The sequence below is a fragment of the Stegostoma tigrinum genome, chromosome 5 (assembly GCF_030684315.1).
Source record: "Stegostoma tigrinum isolate sSteTig4 chromosome 5, sSteTig4.hap1, whole genome shotgun sequence".
Taxonomy (NCBI): Eukaryota; Metazoa; Chordata; class Chondrichthyes; order Orectolobiformes; family Stegostomatidae; genus Stegostoma; species Stegostoma tigrinum.
In genome coordinates this window covers 16,722,077-16,744,900 of record NC_081358.1, presented here as the reverse complement: position 1 = coordinate 16,744,900, position 22,824 = coordinate 16,722,077, and the positions used below count along the sequence as shown (strand labels likewise).

Here is a 22,824-nt window from a genome sequence, read left to right as displayed (position 1 = left end):
AGCCACGTTGAAATTAGCTCTGCAAAGACATTTCCTGGCTATTATAAAAGGAGTAACTGAAATATTATCCCATCCACTAGTTTTGTTTTTATCAGGCATTCGGAATTTATGTACAAAGGACTATAAACATAATGTGAATATTCAGGAAAAATTTCTGAAGGGTATACTTGAAGATGTTAATTCAGGAAATTGTTTATATTCTGCATGCATCCCACCTTATTATTATATCACAAGGAAATTAACTTGAATGCTTCCTGGCAGTCCAGCTTCAGTGAAATATATTTGTACAGTATTGCAATTTGTAACATCTCTGGCACTAACAGCAACGCAATCATCCAACCTAATAACACCCTCTGCATGCTACAGGAAGAATGGCACCAATCAAAAACATAGCATTCATACTGTTTAAAGTGAACTAATGTTGAATCCATTCAAAACTGGGTGAAGACCAATGTCGGTAGTATCTCTGATTATAGACAGCATACATATGAAGTATACCCGAGCAGTGAGGCATGGAGTCACTCCAATGTCCATTCATCTGGCATGTACGCACTGATGGGCCAATCAGCAGCCTTTTGCCAACACAGGAGTAGTGAACAGTTGCCCCAAATGTGAACTTATCGCCAGACAAAATTGCATTTGGAGGAATGCCAGGATGACCACAGTCAAACACTATTTGAGAGAGAAACACAAATCAAGATAAATATTCCACTGCTTTACTTTGTTGTACATCACTAATATAGAGTTTCTTCTTGTAATCTTAAGACAGCTTACAGGCTGAAATAATCAACATTTCTGCCTCAAATTAACATCTTTAATAGCAGCTTCTGAATGCTAAACACATTTGTATAATATTCCTTCCTTAGCTAACTCAATAAAGAAATAATTCAGCTTAACATTTCATTAAAGCAGCTGACTACAATGTTTTATGAGTACATTCATTGTGGAACGTTATCAACAGTAATGTCTACACTTCTACAGTCTAAATACAATTAACAGAAACACTGAATGAATAACCACAGAGAAAGTCTTTTTTTAAATTGAATTTTACCACATGAAGTAAAATGTGCAAAAAAAAAGCATACATACATGTGCATTCAGGCAGTGGCTTATCCCAGTACCCGTTAGACTGGCAAGTGAGCACAGAAGAACCAAACAAGAAATAGCCAGGGTTGCAGTCATAAAATACCATCGAGCCAAAGGTGAAATTTCCATATTCGATTTTACTCTCCCGGATGGAATTTGCAGGAATCCCAGGATCAGAACAGTTTACCACTAAGCAATAAAGCCAAACAAATTTAATGTGGCACAAGTTAAACATAGTTTTAAAACTCTCGATAAGTTTTGTAATTCTGTGATTTTACTTTCAGCAATACATGACAAAAAAGATGGACCATCAACTAATATTTCCCAATGAATGAGAAAGAAAGATTGTACTCAGCTATTTACAATTGCAAACATTGTTTTAAATCAGAATTAATCCATGTAATGAAATGTATTTTCTGCCCATACAATAGTTCCTAATATTGCTTAGGGGAACTTGCTCAATTTGGTGCCCATTCATGCCACTGTTGGGGGATGGAGAGAATTATCTCCTTGAATGGAGTTAGTAGGAACTGCAGATGCTGGAGAATCTGAGGTAACAAGGTGTAGACCTGGATGAACACAGCAGGCCAAGACGCATCAGAGGAGCAGGAAGGCTGATCTTTTGGGCCTAGGCCATTTGTCTAGGGTGCTTGGCCTGCTGTGTTCATCCAGCTCGACACCTTGTTAATCTTATATCCTTGAATATCTTTGTTCATTTCAGTGAGGGCTGATGCTGTAAAAATCAGAGCTATATGATCCCAGAAACACTATTGTACTCTTTCTGATTAGAATAGAGCTGGACCCACAGTGACATATCACCAAAAGTGGGCTGTTCCAGCTTCGTAGGTTGCTGTTACTCCACACTGGTAATGTGGATCAGCAATAACCCGATGGTGAACACAAAACTGTTCGTCTACAAAGTCTGTCTCCTCAAGGTCCTCCTTGTCAGAAATAAACCCAAGGCAACCTATATTAGACAGGATAGGGCTGAACAGATTCCACGTTTGTTGTTTCAGAAATAAGTTTGCAGATGACGACAAATTGGTGGGGTAGTTGTCAGTGAAGAAGATTACCTCAGAGTATAACAGGATCTTGATCAGATGGGCCAATGGGCTGAAGGGTTTAATTTAGATAAATGTGAGGTGCTGCATTTTGGACAGGCAAATCAGGGCAGAATTTATTCACTTAATGATAAAGCCCTGGGCACTGCTGATGAATAAAAAGGCTCTGAAGTGCAGGTTCATTATTTGTTGAAAGTGGAGTCACAGGTAGAAAGGACAGTGAAGAAGGCGTTTGGTATGCTTGTCTTTATTGGTCAGTACATTGAGTACAGGACATTGGTTAGGCCACTTTTGGAATATTGTATGCAACTCTGGTCAACCAGCCATAGGGTGGATGTGGTGAAACTTGATGTTGCCATAACTGGAGTGTTTAAGCTACAGGGAGAGGCTGAATAGGCCAGGGTTATCTTCCTTGGAGTGTCGAAGGCTGAGGGGTGAGATAATCAAGGTTTATAAAATCATGAGGTACTTGGACAGGTGATAAGACAAGGTCTTTTCCCCTGGGTAGGGGAGTCCAAAACTAGAGGGCATAGCTTTAGGTGACAGGAGAGAGATTCGAAAGGGACTGAAGGGACAACCTTTTCATGCAGAGGGTGGTTCGTGTATGCAATGAGGTGCCAGAGAAAATGGTGGAAACTGGTACAATTACAACATTTGAAAGGCGTCTGGATGGGCATATGAATAGGTAGAGCTTAGAGGCAAATGGGCCAAATGCTGGCAAATGGGAAGAGATTAATTTAGGATATCTAGTCAGCAGGGATGAGTTGGATAGAAGGGTTTGTTTCCATGTTGTACATCTCAATGAATCTACGGCTCTAAATATTCTCGGCTTAAAAAAAAACCAGTGGGATGTGGCAGCCCTAGTTAGCTAGCATTTATTGCCTGTCCCTGATTTCAAGCTTATTGCCTAATTATCACTGAGAAGATGGTGGTGACCTGCCTCCTTTAACTGCTGCAGTCCCTGCGTTATAGGTTAATCTGCAATAACCTAAGGGAGGGAATTCCAAGATTTTTACCTGGTGACAGTAAAGGAACAGTGATATAAAGCTCCAAATCAGGACGGTGAGTGGCTTGGAAGGGAACTTTTAAGTGGTGGTGTTTCCATGTATCTGCTGCCTTTATCCTTCCAAAGGGAAGTGGCTATGGGTTTGAAAGATGCTGTCAAAGGGTCTTTGGTGAATTTCTGCAGTGCATTCCGTAGATAGTACGCACTGCGTAACTGAGCATTGGTCGTGGAGGGCGTGGATGATTGTGGATATGTTGCCAATGAAGTGGGCCGCTTTGTCTTGGATGGTGTCAAGCTTCTGGAGTGTTTTTGGAGGCACACCATTCCAGGCAAATGGGAACTATTCTATCACTCTCCTGATTTGTGCCTTGGAGATTTGGACAGGCTTTGAGGAGTCAGGAAGTGAGTTACTTGCTGCAGTATTTCTGGCCTCTGACCTGCTTTTGTAGTCACTGTGTTTATGTGGTGAGACCAGCTGAGTTTCTGATCAATGGTTTCCCCCAGGTTATTGATAGTGGGGGATTCAGTGATTGTAACACCACTGAATCTAAAGGGGTGGTGGTTAAATGATCTTTTAATGAAAATGGTCATTGCCTGACATTTATATGGTGCAAATGTTACTTGTGACTTGTCAGCCCAGGCCTGAGTGTTGCCCAGATCTTATTACATTTGAACATGGGCTGCTTCAGTATCTGAGGAGTCATGAATGGTGCTGACATTCTGAAATCATCAGCTTACATTTCCATTACTGGCCTTATGATGGAGGGAAGGTCACTAATGAGGCAGCTGAAGATGATTGGGCCGAGCACACTGCCCTGAGGAACTTCTGCAGAGATACAGAAATTGGGATATTGTGCCTAAATAACAAAACTGCTAAGCAGATATTAAATAAAAATCAAAATGCCACAAGTATTACGATATAGATAAACCCAGTGCTGAAGAAAATGCTAACTTCCATTAAGAAAATAAGAATTATTTTCACCATTAAAGAAATCAAATGATCTTGACCAATTCGCAATCATTAACTTCCAGGGTACTCTTTGTATGACTGCACTAACTATTCCACAAAAAGCAAACTTCTTATCAATCAGCTCCCCTCCATTGCTTGATTCAATTTCTCTGATATTTCTACCTGGTAGCATTACAATTGCATTTGAGGTGTCATTTTGTTCACTTACATTGCTTGGTTATTTAGACAGTTTCAGTGAAACAAAAACACAACAAATTGTCAGCAGCAATTTTTAATACACCATCTGCATGCAAGTCTGCAGCATGAAATGTTATTGATTACATATTATTAAGAACGTGTCTTTAGCATTAATTTATCTGGACAACACTGGTTTGATGGATATCCTGTACGCCCATTCCTTCACTATTGTAAGGTTATATTTTAAGCCAGTGACAGGGGCAGTTAATTATCTATGAGCAATTCAGCTGTATTATGAATTTGTATTTTCTTTGGAATGGAAAGAAAGTAAAGGTCAGACTTCAGAAAGTGTATTAATTCCTTCAGTGCCAACATTGAACTACTTCATGTACAATAGCAGCACGCATCACTCTCCTTCCAGCCTGTTGCTTAGAACTGTCGACCCTGTCCGGAAATAAAAATGAACAAAGTGAAGACGAATTCTAACTCCAACAAGGATTTTCTATCCCCAAATGTGTTGGTGGTAACTACTTTTTCAGTGTCTCAGTGCCAAGGCTTGTTCACCAGCAGGAGCATATCAAAGAAGCTGAGGGCTGGAAGACAGGCTGGGGGGAGGGTGGACATTTGAATCACTCGTTGAACGTACCCGAATTTCCTTCATTTGCACTGAATGCACAAAAAAAATGTATAACGGATCCTCTGGGAGGGTAAATTGCTAGCAGTACAAAATAGTTCTCTCACAGCCATCGTACCTTGGCTTCTCATGTGTCAATTCTGTAGTCAGCATTATATACTGGACAATGTTATGAAAAAGACACTGATAATGGTGGCTCATCTCTCGAAGGTTGTTGTGGAGGTGGTGTTAGTGTGGGGAATTGTTTGGATGGTGGTAGTTAGAATGGTTAGAAACCTAAAATCTCAAAGATTTTGATTGAATAGGCATGTTTCTTCTTTCTTCCCATGCTATTTTCATGAGATCTTTTCATGGTGTTTCAGGCCATGGGACATGAGCTCACACATGTCTTCTGAAGTGGCATCTGCAGTTGTGTATGCTGTAGAACTTTGCTTACCTCTGGCCATTATACTGTTGTGCTGAGGGAGATTTTTGAAGTCCTAAAAACACTCACATCGTTTGAACATTTGTGACAGACTCAAGTTGGGAACATTCTCACAGGAGTGTTAAATCTTTTGAAAACTATGGTAGTGACCATTGACCTCCATATTTATAGCATTGTTTCAGACCTCCACTATATCAATACGACGTGATTTAGATGCCTGGAGTCAAAATATTTTTTTAAAAAAGTCATTAAATTCACTTTGAGAGAAAAACAAAATGCCGCCTGTTTCTGACCCATTTTAATTGACAGGACATATGCAACAGTTTTGAAAATAAAATTGTCCATCTATTGCCTAATTTCATTAGACTTCATTGCTTAGATTTAAGAAGACTTGATTCAACAGCTGACCTGATTATTAATGATTTGTTGAGTTTCAAAGTTCACAAAACTTCTGCTCCCACGATGAGGCATTCCACTCCCGCACATCCCAGATGTCCAAGTTCTTCAAGGGCCGCAACTTTCCCCCCACAGTGGTCGAGAACGCCCTTGACTGCGTCTCCCGCATTTCCCACAACACATCCCTCACACCCCGCCCCCGCCACAACCGCCCAAAGAGGATCCCCCTCGTTCTCACACACCACCCCACCAACCTCCGGATACAACGCATCATCCTCCGACACTTCCGCCATCTACAATCCGACCCCACCACCCAAGACATTTTTCCATCCCCACCCCTGTCTGCTTTCCGGAGAGACCACTCTCTCCGTGACTCCCTTGTTCGCTCCACACTGCCCTCCAACCCCACCACACCCGGCACCTTCCCCTGCAACCGCAGGAAATGCTACACTTGTCCCCACACCTCCTCCCTCACCCCTATCCCAGGCCCCAAGATGACTTTCCACATTAAGCAGAGGTTCACCTGCACATCTGCCAATGTGGTATACTGCATCCACTGTACCCGGTGTGGCTTCCTCTACATTGAGGAAACCAAGCGGAGGCTTGGGGACCGCTTTGCAGAACACCTCCGCTCGGTTCGCAATAAACAACTGCACCTCCCAGTCACAAACCATTTCCACTCCCCCTCCCATTCTTTAGATGATATGTCCATCATGGGCCTCCTGCAGTGCCACAATGATGCCACCCGAAGGCTGCAGGAACAGCAACTCATATTTCGCTTGGGAACCCTGCAGCCCGACGGTATCAATGTGGATTTCACCAGCTTCAAAATCTCCCCTTCCCCCACCGCATCCCAAAACCAGCCCAGTTCGTCCCCTCCCCCCACTGCACCACACAACCAGCCCAGCTCTTCCCCTCCACCCACTGCATCCCAAAACCAGTCCAACCTGTCTCTGCCTCCCTAATCTGTTCTTCCTCTCACCCATCCCTTCCTCCCACCCCAAGCCGCACCTCCATCTCCTACCTACCAACTTCATCCCACCTCCTTGACCTGTCCATCTTCCCTGGACAGACCTATCCCCTCCCTACCTCCCCACCTATACCTTCCTCTCCACCTATCTTCTTTTCTCTCCATCTTCGGTCCGCCTCCCGCTCTCTCCCTATTTATTCCAGAACCCTCACCCCATCCCCCTCTCTGATGAAGGGTCTAGGTCCGAAAGGTCAGCTTTTATGCTCCTGAGATGCTGCTGGGCCTGCAATGTTCATCCAGCCTCACATTTTATTATATTGGATTCTCCAGCATCTGCAGTTCCCATCATCACTCATCAATTGTAGCAAGAGAATGTGTTCTCATTTTGATTGGCAGTTTTTTGAGGTTATAAAAGGGTTATCCACCTTTGATGTAGTAGGAGAATAATTGTTTGTGAATGTATTTTATGACAAAGAGATGTGTTTCAAGGGCAGCTCACTGAGATTTTCAGAAGTTTATGATTTCATGTCCATTTCAATGAGATTGAGAGTCTGGCCATTGTGGATAATAAATGAGCATCAATGGAGAAAGTATTGGGGGGCAAGGGTATGAGCTTGCAAGAAGTTTCACTGTTTGGGTGGGTAATAATAACGCTGAAGATGTGAGGGCAATGAGGGCTGAGATTGAAGAATTGTGCAAATTTTGTTGAGAGCTGGGTAGCTGCCTTCAAAAAATGGAATTGGGACTTCTGTTTGATTCATTTCCACTCCTCCCATACACTTCCCAAAATGAATTAAGCCTGACTTTTCCTCCACCCCATCATCTGTCACAGACAAAATATGGCAAGAATGAGGCTCAGAGATGGTCTCGCAATTCAAAACAGCCCAACTTGTGGTTCCCTGTTCCTCCACGGTAATCTGGTTCTTGATATACTTTTCATTGAACTGAGTGGCTTTTAAAAGTCTTGTTTTCACAATCCATTTGTTTGATCAGACAGGTGCATTTCAACATATGAATGCCAACTTGACTTGAAAGTGAGCAAAGTACCAGCTGTATATCAACAAAAATATTTCATCCAATTTTATATCTTCGCATCACAATGATGGAAACTACACATTGATTAATAACATAGTGTGGAGCTGGAGGAACACAGCAGGCCAGGCAGCATCAGAGGAACACGAAAGTTGACGTTTCGGGTCGGGACCTTTCTTCAGAAAATGCTATTGATTGATGGTTGTATTCTACCAGTCGATTTAATACATGGGACTTTCATGAACTGAAATGTTTCTTTTTGAAAGGATCAAAATGTGAAATTAAAAATAGCTACAAGAATGAAAATAGCTAAGTTGCATGAAATTGACAATGATTAAGCAAAAGACAGTCTGAGCTGAAATTAACTTTTCACTAAATGGCAATTACACCATTCATGCAGGTCCCAAGACACATGTAAAGGTCTTGATTTTTATTTTGATCTACACTGATATGAAGATCTTCATATGTTGGAAATGAGAACCTGCAATAGTCGAGCCTGAAAAAATATAGCTTCAGCAGAAGCAATTCACAATCAAGTTGCTACTTCAAGGAGATCTCTCTTTAACAGAAGGGAGAAAAAGAATCTAGAAGGCAGAACTGAATATGGGCAGATGAGAAACCCCCTTTCTTGCTCTCTTACAAGAAGAAAATGTCCTGGTGACAGCACTTGGAAAGAAACGTTAGTGTGCCAACAGTTAAAGAACAATTGCAATTTTTATGACTGCTGACGGTAAATTAAACCACTGCAGTCTAAGGTTAAGAATGCTTGCTACAAAGATACCCAAATGACTTTAAACCTTTTAACTTCTTTCCGTACTAAACACTATCTCCTTTAATTTTGAAATATTTGTGACAGAGTGAGAAAGAGACTTCAGAGCTGAATGATGTGTGATAATCATATGTTCCATATAACATTTTCATTATTTTTCTCAGGGTTTGCAGCTACTATGCTTGTTCTTCTTTTGACTTTGAAAACCTTGTAATTTGCTTCTTACTGCTGACAGTAAAAATTAGTTAACTACATGTTAAATGGTGAAAGATATAGCCTTACAGTAAAACGAAACTCCTTTGTGACCAATTGAGGATGTTGAAACAAAGGGAAAATTGATTCTCTTTCTCTCTTAATCATAACAACGCATATTTTAAATTAATGCATGAATACATTTCCCTAAAGAACACTGCACATCATGTGGTCAGAAGAAGCAATATGACAAGGCAGTGTTTCCTTGGGATTTTCTCATTCTCCAGGTGTACCTTTGGCACAAGGTTGCTGTAAGCTCTGGTGAAACAGTTTTTTTGGCAATTTCTCCAAAGCTTCCAGCAACATTTTGTCGAGTCATGGCAAGTAATAAAGTAAAACCCTTCCAACACTCTTGAAATTTTTGGTGATTACTCCATAACACAACACATTGATCAGAACACCACACGGTATTTCATGTCAACAAGTTACAAAAGTCAGCTGCGAAAGGCAGCAGGCTCATTCACTGCAGATTGTAGATATTATACACTGCATGTTGAGTTGGAGATCAAAATTAAATATGAACCTTAATAGCACAATCAAGTCCAGAACAATAACATCCTCACTTATATCTTAATTATGAATACAATTTTATTTTTGCATTACAAGTTATGATAACATAAGGCATCGTCTTCAAGAATAAAATACACTTACCCCTACATGTTGGTACTGGTTGGCTCCATTGTCTGTTTGCCTGACATTGGGCCCTATCTGTCCCATCCATCATGTATCCGGTATTGCAAGAAAATGTCACTACATCGTTGAGATTAAAAGCACTTCCAGAAGTTTTCCCGTAAATTGGGTTTCCTGGATGACCACAACTGATTGCTAGGAGAAACACATGATCAACAATCTGAAATCCTTAAAATCCAATCAGAATTTTAAGAATAAGTATTCACAGAAAGGTTCACAAATATGCTTTTAAAATTAAACTATAGCTATTAATTAGAAACCAGGTACCCGAATATTTAATCATTCATTGTAATGGGAGGAGATGGTCTTCATTCTAAACAGTTCATGAAGGCATCATTGGACTGAGTAGAATATCAATCGGTTGTTTAAGGATAATTTATTGTCAGTTTTACTTACTTTGTGTTTCTTTTCAAATCTTTCCATAAATTAATGTTCTTGGAACTGATTAAAGCTTTGAAAAAAAAAGATAGCAAGGAAAGGATACTGTACAGAAGGTATAAACAAGGTTTCATACCTCGTCTGCATTGTCTGGCCTAAAATGTCACCTCTTGTTTAAACTCATAAAACCTTTAGTTCTCTCAGGACCCTGACTTGAAAGGAATTTGGGGGTTTACATATACATAATAAATCAATTAAAACCTCATAATTGATTAAAGATTTCACAGCATCTTCGGTTTGATTAGTACATACTCATCAATGGTGTGAACTTTGGATTTTTTACTTATAAATTCTGTGCCTGATACTACTCTCTCATTAACACCTGAAGAAGGACTGAGGCTCCGACAGCTGGTGTTTTCAAAAGGAACCTGTTGGGCTATAACCTGGTGTCATGCGACTTCTGACTTTGTCCACCCCTCAGTCTAACACCGACCCCTCCACATCATGGCTACCCTCATATCAAAGAAATTGGCCTCTGAACTGAAATATAGTAAAAGCAATTTAAAAAGTAGCTTCACATAAAAAGGAAAATAAAAACAAACATGACAAATCTGGGATAAAACATATGCTTTGATGAAGGTTCTTCATCCAAACATTAATCTGTCTCTTTGTCATCACAAACATTTCATCCTGTATTGATGCTCCCTCAGGATTTCAGACATGCGAGAAATTTTGGAGCTCTGCTGATGCTTAAAGGTCTTTAACTTTGTTCCCAGTTCACTACTTTTTTCAAACTTTGATAACATTACTGTCATGCAATCTTCTCCAAAGCTTCCATTATAGTTCCTCACTTTCCTTCAATGCTCTTCTATGAGCAGGACAATTGCCCACTGTTCCCTTTGTGACTTACCTTGGAACATTTTGGTCCATATGAGGTACTGTATGAATATTTTACTTAATTTGTTGACCAATCCTCTACTTTGTAATCATTATGAATATGAAAATTATTTTAAAGGTGTCCTGTGAGGCCAGATGCTGGGTGATTCTTGTGACATGAGTGGAATCTTATGGGGATTTGAACAACAGGGGCTATGGTAAGATGTGTGGCTCAAACAGGCAACAAGTGTAACAATGCCCATCTTGACACTGGGAGAAATTTTGGCAATTTTTACAAGCTGTGTGTTGAGATTCTCGCCAGGCAGCAATGACTTGCCATTTAAGGTGACTATTGGTTAGTAACAGGCCAACTCACCACATTAATATTCAGCCTCCCACCTTTCCAAAATCACCAAACAAGCTCGACATCACAAAAACTCAACTAGCAAACCAGAACGTGCACCTGGTAGATCCAAGCAGCCAATTGTTCTGAAAGATTTCCATGAACGTCTTGGTCATGCCAGGTGGAGATTGGCCATGTTCAGCTCACAAGAGCAAACATTGTGACAAATTTCTAAGAATGCCTTTGGAATGTTTCCAATCCATTTGCAACACATTTCTGAATTTTAATGCTGTACTTTGCACTGGACCAGTGGCTATCATTGCAGTGCTGCTGCATGGAAAATGTGCATCCAGGAACATACATTCTGTTAAGGACTGGATCAAACTGCATCTCTGGGCATTTTGCGTGTTCTGTGAGCTCACATTCACTCTGAGCTGTCCTAGACCTAGAGATGCTCAAAGCCTTTTCCATGAATCCCTGGCTTGCTTTCCACACCTTGTGTTTTTCCACTTTGTTCCCTCAGTCAGAGGTACCTGGCTCATATTACTGCTGTCTTGCTATGCTAAATTTCACACTCAGAAAGCTAGGAGGCTTGTCACAATTGTCAGCTGGCCTCAGTCAATTCAAGAAGAATAGCCTTCACTCAGGGGTTCCCAGCACATTAAGATAAGGGCAGCTCCGGTATGAGTTCAGATCCTGCTTGGTCCAGTCAGAATTAGGACCTTGTCCCCATAACAGAGAAGGAGGCTGAATAACAGGACATGCACCAGCCTTCTTAGTTTGTTTCTTTATTCCTATTGTGGAGTGTTTACGACAGGGAGTGAGAATGAGGCAGGCATTAGAAAGGGTAAAAGTGGGTGGCTCAGCTCTTCCAATCAGAACAGGAGAGGAGATGTTCTGAGCAGCTCAATAAGCAGCACACAGGGTATGCAGAGGCAATGGAGCTGGAGGTTGGGATGGATAAGAGCATGTGGGGACGATGTTGCAGCCAACACTGATGATGTTGCAGGCAATACTGACAGTGTGAGAGCGTGAGCCTCGTCAAAGGTGGGTGCAAGTGGCAGAGAGATAGGGTGAATGTGAGATATTACAGAGATGATAGTGGAATTTAATCTGGCAACATTAAATGCAGGACATTGATCTCCTTTCTAAAGTGTTCAATATTCCTCCAGCTGGGAGGATTTTAATCCAGGTGGTAAACTTGGACCAAGCTGGCATAATTGGTATGATGACCTCTACTGCAGGTCCTAAGAAAGGAGGAACTTCCATACCAGCACCCCAACCACCAGCCCCCCATCACCCCCAAACAGCAGGATGTGTAGATCCTGCCCACAAAGCAGGACACTGCCTCTCTCCTGTCTGCCATGTGTGGGACAAATGCTGCAGGGCAGTTCAGATGGACAATATTTCTCCAGGTGTACAACTGGTTTTTAAAGATGGCACAGTGTAAGGGATGACGGTCCGTTTTGAGGTGAATGCTGACCGGTGGGAACGTCATCTGTGGTGTAATGTGGCTAGAATTAGACATGAGGGACACCATAGGGCTGTGGTAGTTAATTAATGAGGTGGGATTGCGAAGATAGGGCAAGAGAACCTGTTAAGTCTTACAGCGATAAACACTCCAAAAATCTCAATGCAATTTGGACTTAGCCCACAAAAAAAAACACAAGAATCAGGTCTTTACTTTTACTTCCAGGTGTAGTTTTGTTTTTATACTTTGGCTCTAATTAACCAAATAAGGTCATGAGCTCCTTTGGCTAGGGCTACAAAACGTTTGTCAGTCCCTTCCTTGTCAGTATGGAAATAGAACATAACCAACTTCAACTTCAGCTCCTGAGAGCTCCAGGGCACAAACATTATAGAAGGATGCATCCTGACTGCTGAGCATTGCAACCATCTGAGTGAGAGTTTTGCAGTCCTCCAAGCTAATATATTTCAGAATGTTTCAATGCTTCAGAGAATGAACAGGAAATTGAAGGAAAAGGAAGTAGAATGGGTATGGGAAGAAAAAAAGAAAAAGAAAAAAGAGCTTTTTTTAATGTGTAAATATATAATTCCTGTGTGATTGAAAGTTTGCCTTTCTGCATAATGGCTAATCAAATGGGTTTGATATTAGTTTGCATTACACATACTTGAGCTGAGGAGTATCGTCATGAATATGGGGCAGCTGTACAATACCATCATGTTAAATATCAATAACTCAATCAATCATTGTCAGAAAGGGAATCGGTGAATAGCTTCAGTTTTCTTGCTTTAAGAAATTGCTTTGCAAAGTTGCAATGTATAAAAAATTCAACTGCTCCTTTTCTCACTTTTTATATACATGCACAATACGCAAAATATCTTACTAATATTCCACTGGTCAGTTAAATTATTTTTTCATGAGTCATCCCAAATGATGGAATGCAGAAAACTGCACCTAATATTATAGGGCACTTCAAGATCATGAATTATGTGACTTGATTAATTTCACTGATAGAATTAACATTTTACAAATAAAAGCCTTAAACGTAAATGCTTAGTACAGTAATCTCATAAAATTTTTGTTAGCATTTTTATCATGCTGAGAGAATGTTAATTTTTGTTGAAACTGGTATTATCCATAGCTAAAGGCACATTCTTATCCCTTAAAATGATATTAATGCAATGTGGTGCAAATCTTCACAAGGTTTAATTCCTTGTACATGTTTATCTGTGTGGTAACTCAATCCTCCCTTTGGCATTACTCCTTATTCCAGATTTATTCATTTCCATTTAAAGAAACTAAATCCAAGTTAACTCATTTTCTTTTCAATGATCAGAGGAAATAAACATGGAAATTTCACTTTAATGGCTTTTAAGTTTACATTTTTAATGAATGGCCACTGACCATTTCTTAAAAAAAACAACGAATCAAACAAACAACCCCAAGGAATAATCCTGCTCCAAATGATGCAAAGTGCATCTAAGTACCTTATTCTGTGCTTCTCATATTTTACCATTAATCCATGATTTGGGTTGATTGCAGCATCACAGGATTGAAGATGCTCCAGAGCACAAGAAATAAGGGAATGGAGTTAGGGGAGCTCTGTCAGACCCCACACACTGTTCCATTCCATCTAAAACTTTAATTTCTCTCTGGTTTAATATCAAATGGGGTACAAAAGCAACGGGTGATGTTTAAGATGGTGTTCAACACAGTTCAAGGAACTTGTATTTCAGTAAAATAAGAAGAATGAGCTAAACTAATGGGACACTGTGGATGAGAAAAGACATATTTTGCCCAGGAGACTTGTTTGATTGGGCTTCTATGCCCACTTCATACTCAACTTCATACCATCCAGTCCATGTCCTCCCCAATGTGAAGTGTTGAGGAAGCAGCGTGTTCAGGGCATCATACCATTGTCACTACAAATTAACCAATGGGAGAAGAGGCCTGATTTAGACTGGCAACTTCCAGTGCATACACTGAGGATGGGCAAGATGCGAATGTATCTGTAACATGTCTCTTGGGCTCAATATAAGGCCACAATTCTTGGCTTTAAAAAAGAAATCAGTACACCCATGTCACGCTCCTAACTCTGTGTCCACACTGTTTCGCTTCCTACCTCTTGATCAAGCTTGCCAGCTTGGTCTGTGAAATTCCCAGAAATCACTTTTCTATCCAAATCCATGGCTCCTCACCAGTGGGTATTGCATGAAGTACCCCCTCTCTCATCAGCCCTTGAGACTTCTTACCAAAATGGAAACCTAGGCTTAACTCAATTCATGGCCTAAGGTCCACTAAGCAGGAGGGTGTGCCCTTGACGCCAGTGCACAGAGAAATCCAGTGAAGGAGGTAAAAATTGATGGCAAAAAATGTATGGTAAGTAGATGGGTTGCAGATTTTAAAAAAACACACAGAGGATACAAAACAGATTTGGTGAGAAATCAAAAGAGAACAGTTAGAATGACAAAGGGGAACTATAAAATTAAGTTGCGGCTGTACAGGACATTGATTAGGCCACTTTTGGAAAACTGCATGCAATTCTGGTCTTCCTGCTACAGGAAGGGTGTCATGACACCTGAAATATTTCAGAAAAGATTTACAAGGATGTTGCCATGGTTGGAGAGTTTGAATTATAGGGAGAGGCTGAATAGGCTGGGGCTGTCTTCTTAGCTGTCAAGTGGGAAGTCAGCTCTCCAGCCTCCCCATGCTGAGCCTTCTGCTTGCAGTTTGATTGTTGCAATTAGGAAGAAGATAGGATCCTAAGCTTGCACTCTCCTACCCAACAAAGTAATTTACCCCACAGATGAATTCACACTGGGGAGGACATGGACTGGATGGTACCAAGTTCTGCCTAATGATTTGCATTCAGGATGGATTCCAAAAGGAAATGTTTTACTTGAGCAATCTTGTACAATTCTTTCCAGAAATTAGATATGGGTATTGTAGCAAATGTAATGTACCTCGTTTTCGGAAAAAAAATCAGGTCAAAGAAGTGGATCAAGAGAAGGCAGCATACCACACAGGACAGAAAGCAAGGAGGAGAGATAAATTTTGGTTTCAAAATATAAGTAATTAGAAAGTGAAATGCTACAAGGACAGTGCTAGTAGCACAATGATTTTCAATTTATATTAATGGATTTTCACGTTGGAATTGAAAATACTTTTTCCGAGTTTGGGGATGCCATCAAATTGGGGATACAATCAACAGTGAGGAAGACAGCAAAAATTATAAGAAAACATTATAAATTTTCAGAATTGGCATTTATAAATTTACAAACAAATTTTAACCCTAAAGTATGTGGCATCAAATTTTGGTAAGAAGTGTTCAAAAATCTGTATTTTTTTCTGGAGGAGTTAGAATAGAAAAATAAAGTAGTTGACTAACTCTCATTGAGTATTGGCTAAACAACAACTGGTGATCATATTACTATATATAGAAATGTTGAATGGCTACAAATTAATTTACAAATGTGTTTGTGGAAATGCAAAGGGATAGCTATTGGAAAAGGATCACCCTCTTTCCCTTGTGAAACAAAAGATTGAAGGCTGGCTTCAAAATGGTATTGAAATTTATGAAACGTTTTGATAAGGAAGACACATAGGTTTACAAATTGTGGAAAGAGCAAAAATTAATCAACAATATAAAATGGTCACCAAGAAATCAAATAGGAATTCGGACGAAGTCTCTTTATTTATAGAATGTCGAGAATGTGGAACTCACTGCTTGAGGAAACAATTGTGATGAAAGGTATAGATGCATGTAATGCTTGATAAGGAAAAAGGAATAGAGGATTCAACTGATCAGAGTCAGATGAGGAAAGTTGGAAAGAGTTCTGAGTAAAGCATGGATGTCAACATGAGCTACTTTGGCCAAATTACCTGTCTTTGCGCAAATGATCTGTGGTTGGAACATTGATTTGGTATTGCATATATCTTGGGTCAATTATTATGGAAGTAAGGTATTTACATGGGCTTTTCATACATGTTGCACACAGGCTTCCAGACACTTTGCATTTACACCATATGCATGTAAGTTACCTCAGATATGTTATGAAGGTCCATCATTCATGATGATTTTATGAGGAATGGGCACTATAAGGTAGCTACGACATTATTAACCTTCATGTTTACAGAGCTTTCCTTCACTGGAATCTCAAGAAACTAGAAAAAAGACTTCACTTACACACACAGATTGGAAGTTGACCAGACCAGTTGTGGTCCTGTTGACATATCCGTACAGATGAACCAATCAGACGGAATCCAGGATTACACTGGTAAACCACTGTATCTCTGTAGCCATAATTCTCTCCAACCACTTGACCATTGACAATTGGATCTGGAAATCCACAGTGCCCAGCTTAAAACATTAAATGAAAAGATTAAGTGCAATTTTAATCTCGAGAAAAAAAAACCTTATTACACTTATGATTTGATAATTATGATAAAGCAATTCAGTTTTGATTTTAGACTATACATTTCAAGCCAAATGGTCAAAACATGTATTACATTCTCTCTCTTGAATTACATATATTTGTGAAGGATGCCGTCATACCTAAGCATCTGGTTTCCATTCCACTCCAAAGCCCTGATGTCAGGCATTCTCTAACGATTGAACCAACCAATATATAGCCTGCATCACAGGTAAAAATAGCTGTTGCTCCAAAAGTAGTTTGAGTTCCAATCTTTTTCCCATTAGGTGGATGCCCTAATTCTCCACAAGAAATAACTAACAAAGGAAAAGAAAAGAAAATAAGGTTTGCACATCGAGCAGTCGCTGCCTCAGAGTATATGTTGCTAAGATACATATCATACTAAAAGTTGACTCTTTGGGCTTAGGAAGAGTTTATTCATTTTAATGTTACGTCATGTGTTGGGAACTCAACATTGTGCCTGTCATTTTCTCTACAATTTCCAAATTAAGACAATTCTTACAGAAGAAGGTATGTTTTTAAAAGGAAATGACAACTACAGGTTTCTTTTAGTACTTCCAAGTAGCAACTTACAAAAGACACTCTCGAGACAGCATTTAAACACCATTTTGATAAACATATGAAAAGGAAGGGAGAAATATAATTTTTGCAATAATAAATATATACGTATGTAATTCATCAGCATGAAAATAAAGTTTAGATGGTCAAATAATTAAAACAAATTTAACTAATAGAAGATCAAACTATGGCAGATTTTCCACCATTCAAGTATTTAAATAATTATAGACTAGTATCAAGGAAATTTTAATTAAAACTTTTGAAATGAAAGTGAATTGAAGCAATTTTAAGTGGTAGATACTTTGACAGTGTGGTCTTTCTCTTGCCCAGCTCCAAGTTCCATTAGCCAAACATGTGATGGTAGTTGGACCAATTCGATAGTAGCCAGGGTCACAGGTGAAGACAACTTTTGTTCTAAATTCATAATGTGAACCATTAACCACTCGCCAATTCCCGTGCTCCAGTGTGAAAGAACTGATGCTGGGACAGGTCGTCACTTGTATCAGAATAAAAATAAAAAGGTTGATGAGAACATTGGAAAATCCAGGTGCAGATGATTGTGATCTGTTCTTTGTGACCAGTCAGTACAATTCCTTGTGAGAAAATTTTGATAACAGTGCAACATAAAAGTGTGCCAGAATTTTCTCTCAATGGTGACCAAATTACTGCAGTCAGTATTGTACATGTCTACATGTAGAATTTGCACAGGAATTGGAGCATCAAGTGGTGCAGAATCTGTACAAAAACAACAAGCAACAGTTCATCCTCTTAATCAACCAATAATTAGTAATGCAGTGTTTGAACTGGCAAGCACCAGTGAGAAAATTGATTCAGTAAAGGTAAGAAAGGTAAGATTGAAGGATAGACAGAGCCATAACAGAGGCAGAAAGATAAAGTTATATAATCTCCAACAATAAATAAAATCTGAAGGAATGTGATTCTGTATTTGTTTAAGTTAATTTTCAGTGCCTGAAGGGATGTTTAACAATGATAAAGACGAATCAAACTGTTAAAAATGTACTTCTACTGCATGGACAAGCCCTGGTTTTATTTTTCCCCCCGACTTTCATGAACATTGATAACATTATTCTGTTATTTAACAATATTCCACGCATTTCTCCACTTCACTATTAGCTCTAAAGCAAAATCTGGCCCAATATATTATGAAATATTATACAAATTTCAGCATTTATGGCTGGTAATGATAACTATCTCTTGCTCGAAGCAAAATTTGATAACATAATATTTTTGGGTGAAAAGTTCTATGATGTTTACAAGGCTTCTAAGGGCTATTTATAATGTGAGTTCAGCATCTGTATGAAGGCATCATGTAAATCCTTATTCAGATTTCACCCTAGAGCACAGAAAGCTGTGAAACCATAGTTCCTGGCAGTGCAGTGAGATCCTATGCAGACCAACTGGTGGAGATATTCACTGGCATCTTCAAACCCTCCTTCCTTCAAGCTGAGGACCCCACCTACTTGAAGAGGACCAGCATCATTACCAAAGAAAGCACATACAACATGCCTTAATGACTATCGCCTGCACATGATTGTGTGGAGACCAAATCCAGTAAACTTACAAAATAGGGATGTGATGGCCTCGTGGTATTATCACTGGACTGTTAAATCAGAGACCCAGATAATGTTCTGGGGATAACAAGGTGGAGAGTTGGATGGACACAGAAAGTCAAGCGGCATCAGAGGAGCAGGAAAGCTGACGTTTTGGGCCTAGACCCTTTTTCAGAAATGTGGGAGGGTAAGGGGGTTCTGAAATAAATAGGGAGAGAAGGGGAGGCGGATAGGAGATGGATAGAGGAGAAGATAGGTGGAAAGGAGACAGCCAGGTCAAAGAGGCGGGCATGGAGCCAGTAAAGGTGAGTGTAGATAGGGGGCTAGGGAGGGGATAGGTCAGTCCAGCGAGGGTGGACAAGTCAAGGGGGCGGGATGAGGCTAGTAGGTAGGAGATGGGGGGAGGACTTGAGGTTAGAGGAGGGGATAGGTGGGAGGAAGAACATGTTAGGGAGGCAGGGACAAGCTGGGCTGGTTTCAGGATGCGGTAGGGGGACGGGAGATTTTGAAGCTTGTGAAGTCCACACGGATGCCATTGGGCTGCAGGGTTCCCAAGCAGAATATGAGTTGCTGTTCCTGCAACATTCAGGTGGCATCGTTGTGGCATTGCAGGAGGCCCAGGATGGACATGTCATCTGAGGAATGGGATGGGGAGTTGAAATGGTTCGTGAATGGGAGGTGTAGCTGTTTAGTGTGAACTGAGCGTAGGTGTTCTGCAAAGTGGTCCCCAAGCCTCCGCTTGTTTTTTCCAATGCAGAGGAGGCCACAATGGTAACAGCGGATGCAGTATACCACATTGGCAGATGTGCAGGTGAACATCTGCTTGATATGGAAAGTCTTCTTGGGGCCTGTGGTGGGGGTGAGGGAGGAGGTGTAAGGGCAGGTGTAGAATTTCCTGTGGTTGCAGGGAAAAGTGCCGGGTGTGGTGGGGCTGGAGGGGAGTGTGGAGCGGACAAGGGAGTCCTGGAGAGAGGTGTCCCTCCGGAAAGCAGAGAAGGGTCAGGAGGGAAAACTGCCTTTGGTAGTGGGGTTGGATTTCAGATGGTGGAAGTGTCGGGGGATGATGCGTTGGATCTGGGGTTTGGTGGGGTGGTACACGAGGATGAGGGGGATTCTGTTTTGGTTGTTATTGGGGAACGGGGGTGTGAGGGGTGATTTGCTGGAAATGTGAGGGCATTCTCGACCACTGAGGGGAGGGGAGGGGGTGAAGTTGCAGTCCTTGAAAAACGAGGATATCTGAGATGTTCGGGAGTGGAATGCCTCATCTTGGGAGCAGATGTGGTGGAGGCGAAGGAATTGGGAAAAGGGGATGGCATTTTTGCAGGAAGGTGGGTGGGAGGAGGTGTATTCTAGGTAGCTGTGGGAGTCGGTGGGCCTGAAATGGATATTGGTTTCCATGTGATTGCCAGGGATGGAAACAGAGAAGTCCAGGAAGGAGAGAGAGGTATTAGAGATGGTCCAGGTGAACTTAAGGTTGGGTGGAAGGTGTTGATGAAGTGGATGAGCTCCCCGTGCAAACACGAGGTGGTGCCGATGTAGTCATCAATGTAACGGAGGAAGTGGTGGGGTTTAGGGACAGTGTAGCTTTGGAAGAGGGACTGTTCCACATAACCTACAAAGAGGCAGGCATAGCTTGGGCCCATGCAGGTACCCATGGCCATCCGCTTTGTCTGTAGGAAGTGGTAAGATTTGAAAGAGAAGTTGTTGAGGGTGAGGATGAGTTCAGCTCAGTGGATGACGGTGTCAGGTGGTGGGGGGGAGGGGGGGGGTTGGTGCTGCTGGTCGGGCCTGCAGGGCAGCAAGAGCAGAGGGCCTTTTGGGGAATGCAGGTGTATGGGGACTGGACATCCATCATAAAGATGAGGTGTTGGAGATCAGGGTATTGGAAGTTCTGGAGGAGGTGGAGGGCATGGGTGCTGTCACAGACGTTGGTAGGGAGTTCCTGGACCAAGGGGGAGAAAATGGAGTCGAGATAGGTGGAGATAAGTTTAGGGGCAGGGGCAGGGGCAGGCAGATACAATGGGTAGACCAGGGCAGTCAGGTTTGTGGAATTTGGGAAGGAGATAGAATTGAGCGATGCGGGGTTGGGGAACAATGAGATTGGAGGCTGTTGGTGGGAGGACACCTGAGGTGATGAGTAAGTGTATGGTTTGGGAGATGATGGTTTGGCACTCCGGGATGGGGTCATGGTCAAGGGGGTGGCAGGAGGAGGTATCGGAGAGTTGGTACCTGGCCTCGACGATGTAGGGGTCAGTGCACCATACTACAACTGTGCCTCCCTTGTCCGTGGGTTGTGTGGTGACATTAGGATTAGAGCAGACAGCTGCACATTCAGTGGGGGAGAGTTTGGAGTGGGAGAGAGGGATGGAGAGGTTGAGATGATTGATGTCCCAACTGCAGGTGGTGATGAATAGGTCAAGGGACGGTGGGAGGCCTTGGGGTGGTGTCCAGAAGGAGGGGGTGTGTTGGTCTTGATGGTGTTCCCCGCATTTCCCGCAACTAATCCCTCACAATCCCTCAACACAATAACAACTGCACATCTGCTAATGTGGTATATTACATGGGCATTACTACATTTCTTAGAGTTTAGAATAATAGACCATTGTGTTTGGGCTGGGTCTTTGAATGAAAGCCTTTCAATTTCTCCTCTTTCAAATCTTTATCAATTCCCCTTTGAAAATTGTTTTGAATCTGCTTCCATCATCTATTTGATCAGTACAATCCAAATGAAAAAAAATCGTTCCACAAAAAAAAATACCTTTCTGACCTCTCATTATTTTGTCTATAGCCTGAAATCTGTGTCCTCTAGTATTGGGCAGTTTCCCCAAAGACCGAATTCAAATCCTTCACGGTTTTGAACGCTTCAATTAAACCTCCCCTTCACCTCTTCCGCTCGAAAGACGACAAACTCAGCTTCTCTAGTCTTTTGCTGTGGGTCTTTTATCCTTGATGCCCTTTAGCTGCACCTCTACTGTATGCTTTTTAAATGTTTTTCATGTCCTCCTGATTGCTTGATTCCTGGAAGTCATTGCAATAAGCACACACAGGATGTTAAAAATATTTGGCATCATTTCTGGCTTTTGTGCTTGATGCTTCTATTCATAAACATCAGGATTCCATCTGTTTTGTTGACAGCCTTTCAAGTTGCTCTTCACTTCCAAAAACCATTGTATAAACAACCCCAGGTCCCTTTCTTCCTGTTCTTTCTTTATGTTCACACTTCAGAATTGTACATTTTATTGTATATTGCATTTCCTAATCTTTCTTTCCAAATAAACTCTGCAAAGTGGTCTTCATTAAACTTCATCTGCCACGTGACTGCCAATTTTACTCCTCTGTCTATGAAATTTGTTGCTAACTTCCTTGCTGATTTCCAGCTTCCATGTCATTTCCAAATGTTGAAAGTGCGCACCGATTTATATTGGAAAGAACAGTGGCCGAAAACATTGATCAATCCTCTCCAGTTCTAAAAACAACTGCTCACTTTACTGTGCTTATTTTTCATTCCTTAGTTTTATAAATATATATATGTAATATGTAGCCACCTCATCAATTAAGTGAATATGACAAATATTTTAATAAGTCTGAAGACTAGAATACCAACAGAGCAATCTGTAATTTTGTATGGTGGATTCATGAAATGCTGAGAGTAGTGTTTAAATGCCAAAGAATTATGTGAAACTTGCAACTGCACTACCTCCACATTAGTGCTGTTGATCACAATGAAATACCT

General features: G+C 41.1%; 1 protein-coding gene across 1 annotated transcript in view; it reads right to left on the bottom strand.

The window, feature by feature from the left end:
- The window catches only part of csmd3b (CUB and Sushi multiple domains 3b), a 1,751,526-nt gene that overhangs the window by 74,128 nt on the left and 1,654,574 nt on the right, over nt 1-22,824 (bottom strand). Inside the window, exons 51-56 of the mRNA XM_048529668.2 lie at nt 17,822-18,016; nt 17,085-17,258; nt 16,716-16,889; nt 9,429-9,602; nt 1,090-1,275; nt 499-672 (exon numbers count right to left, since the gene is read on the bottom strand). Coding sequence (XP_048385625.1) covers nt 499-672; nt 1,090-1,275; nt 9,429-9,602; nt 16,716-16,889; nt 17,085-17,258; nt 17,822-18,016 — 1,077 coding nt within the window. The remainder of the gene's footprint in view (nt 1-498; nt 673-1,089; nt 1,276-9,428; nt 9,603-16,715; nt 16,890-17,084; nt 17,259-17,821; nt 18,017-22,824) is intronic.